At 41.0% G+C, this 1,977-nt stretch overlaps 1 protein-coding gene across 1 annotated transcript; it reads right to left on the bottom strand.

Annotated features, from left to right (window-relative positions):
• Positions 1-1,054: 1,054 nt before the first annotated feature.
• LOC125821652 (uncharacterized) lies at positions 1,055-1,560 on the bottom strand (the record flags this gene model as incomplete). The annotated part of the gene is made up of 2 exons (XM_049501056.1): positions 1,333-1,560; positions 1,055-1,268 (listed from the first exon to the last, which is right to left on the bottom strand). Coding segments are annotated over exons 1-2 (442 nt in total), but the record flags the coding sequence as incomplete, so codon positions are not given.
• Between the last annotated feature and the right edge of the window lie 417 nt (positions 1,561-1,977).

The raw sequence follows: 1,977 nt of genomic DNA, 5'->3' as shown, positions 1-1,977 counted from the left end.
TTTTTAAGAACTTTTTGGGTCATTTCAGTCACGCCCCGTCCTTCTCAAGCGTGGTTTGGGGCTGTGGATTGGTTTTGGGGGCCATGACCTACGGAGGCCATCCACGGGCCGTGGATGGACCTACGGGGCATGGTCCTCTTCCATAGGTCACCAAGTTTTGGCAACTTTCCTCTATTTGGGGTACCCTTGGGATTAGGCTAAGGGTCCTCCTCAAGGACCCCTAGGGTGGTCCTTGGGTAGTCGTACCTTGACATTTAACCCCTAAACCCCTCAACCATAACTCGGGACAACATTATTCACCCTCAAACCTCACATCAACTCAAAGACACACATGTTAGGCTCTAGTTTCACTTATTTGTTTTACGGGTCGTTACATTATCCCCCACTTAGGAACATTCGTCCTCGAATGACACTTTAAACACATTAATGGATTAGAGCTCAAGACTAGCAGTCCATCATGCATGCAACATCATAAACAATACACAAAACTAGGAGGAAACATCGACTCCACATAAATAAGCTCAATGCAACACAAGAAAGTAGGAACTACATCTACAAACTCATTATGCATCATAACTTCAACATTTCTCATTTCATTGGAGGAATTACCTTCTCCAACTCTCATCATGCTCATCAAAACATAATTAGGTACATTATGCAATTCTTCATAAAAGCACATTTAGGCATGTTCAACATTTCACCTCATGAAGCATATAGACAACTCATACTAAATGCATATCAACAAGAGGAACATAATTCATATAAACTCATTTTTTCATTTAAACATTAACTCATTAAGAACATGCATAACATAAGGAGACTATGGAAACATATATACACACATGACTCCAAAACATGAAACAAGCTACAAGGAATTCTTGGTCTCAAGCTTGAATAAGAATATAAGGAAAGAAATAAGGATATCAAAACTCTCAACAAACTTACTATTCAACATACTATCCCCCACTTAAGAGAAAAACCAACTAAGGCTAACATGAAAACAACATAGGAACCTCAATATAACATTCACAATCTCTAAGGAACTATCACTTACTGGTACCTTCATCTGGATTAGCTAGTTTGTCCTTGTTAGCTTGAAGAGCATAGAAACGGTTTCTCTTTGGAGCATCAAGATCCGGGCCACTAAGTGAAGCTTGTTTGACCTCCCTTCTTCTAGCCGTAAGAGTAGGACAATCTTTCACTTGGTGATCATTCTTTCCACAACCATAGCACCCACTAGTACCCGCTAAGCATTTCCCATGATGTTTCTTCCCACAATTGTGGCAAGTAGGTTTTAGCAAATAGAGGTCCACTACCTCTCTCTTTGTTAACCTTAGGAATTCTTGAAGAATCTTGGTTTGGAGCTCTCTTATTGAACCTAGGTTGACCTTGCTCATCGGGCCTAGACCTCTTCAACTCTCTATTATTCCTCTTAAGTTTGGACTCCTCAATAAATTGAGCATACACCATGAGTCTTGAAATGTTCATATCATCATGGATCATCGCAGTACGACACTCTTCCTCAACCAGGTCGGATATCCCCATAACAACCTTACTCATCTCAGCTCTAGGGTTAGACACCAAAGATGGAGCATACTTAGACAATTGGGTAAATTTCAAGGAGTACTCTTGAACATTCATGTTACCTTGCCTAAGGTTGATAAACTCTTCTACATTAACCTCCCTTTTCTCACGGGGAAAGTACCTACCGAGGAATGCTTCCTTAAACAACTCGCATTCTGTGGGACCCGCTCCAACCGGCCTATTTGCCTTTCATTGAGTGAGCCAAATTTGGGCCACATCCTTCAATTTATAGGCGGAAAGTTCCGCTTTTTCAATAGAAGTAACTCCCATAACATTGACTATCTTATACACCTCATCCAAAAACTCTTGGGGATCCTGTCCCATCTTAGATCCTAGAAACTCCGGAGGATTCATCCTCATGAAGTCTCTCAACCTAGAAGTCATATTACTCAC

This window comes from Solanum verrucosum, unplaced genomic scaffold (genome assembly GCF_900185275.1).
Source record: "Solanum verrucosum unplaced genomic scaffold, falcon-dt-bn FXZP01000212.1, whole genome shotgun sequence".
Classification (NCBI taxonomy): domain Eukaryota; kingdom Viridiplantae; phylum Streptophyta; class Magnoliopsida; order Solanales; family Solanaceae; genus Solanum; species Solanum verrucosum.
The sequence above is the reverse complement of the archived record's forward strand: the minus strand, read 5'-3'. Positions and strand labels throughout refer to the sequence as shown.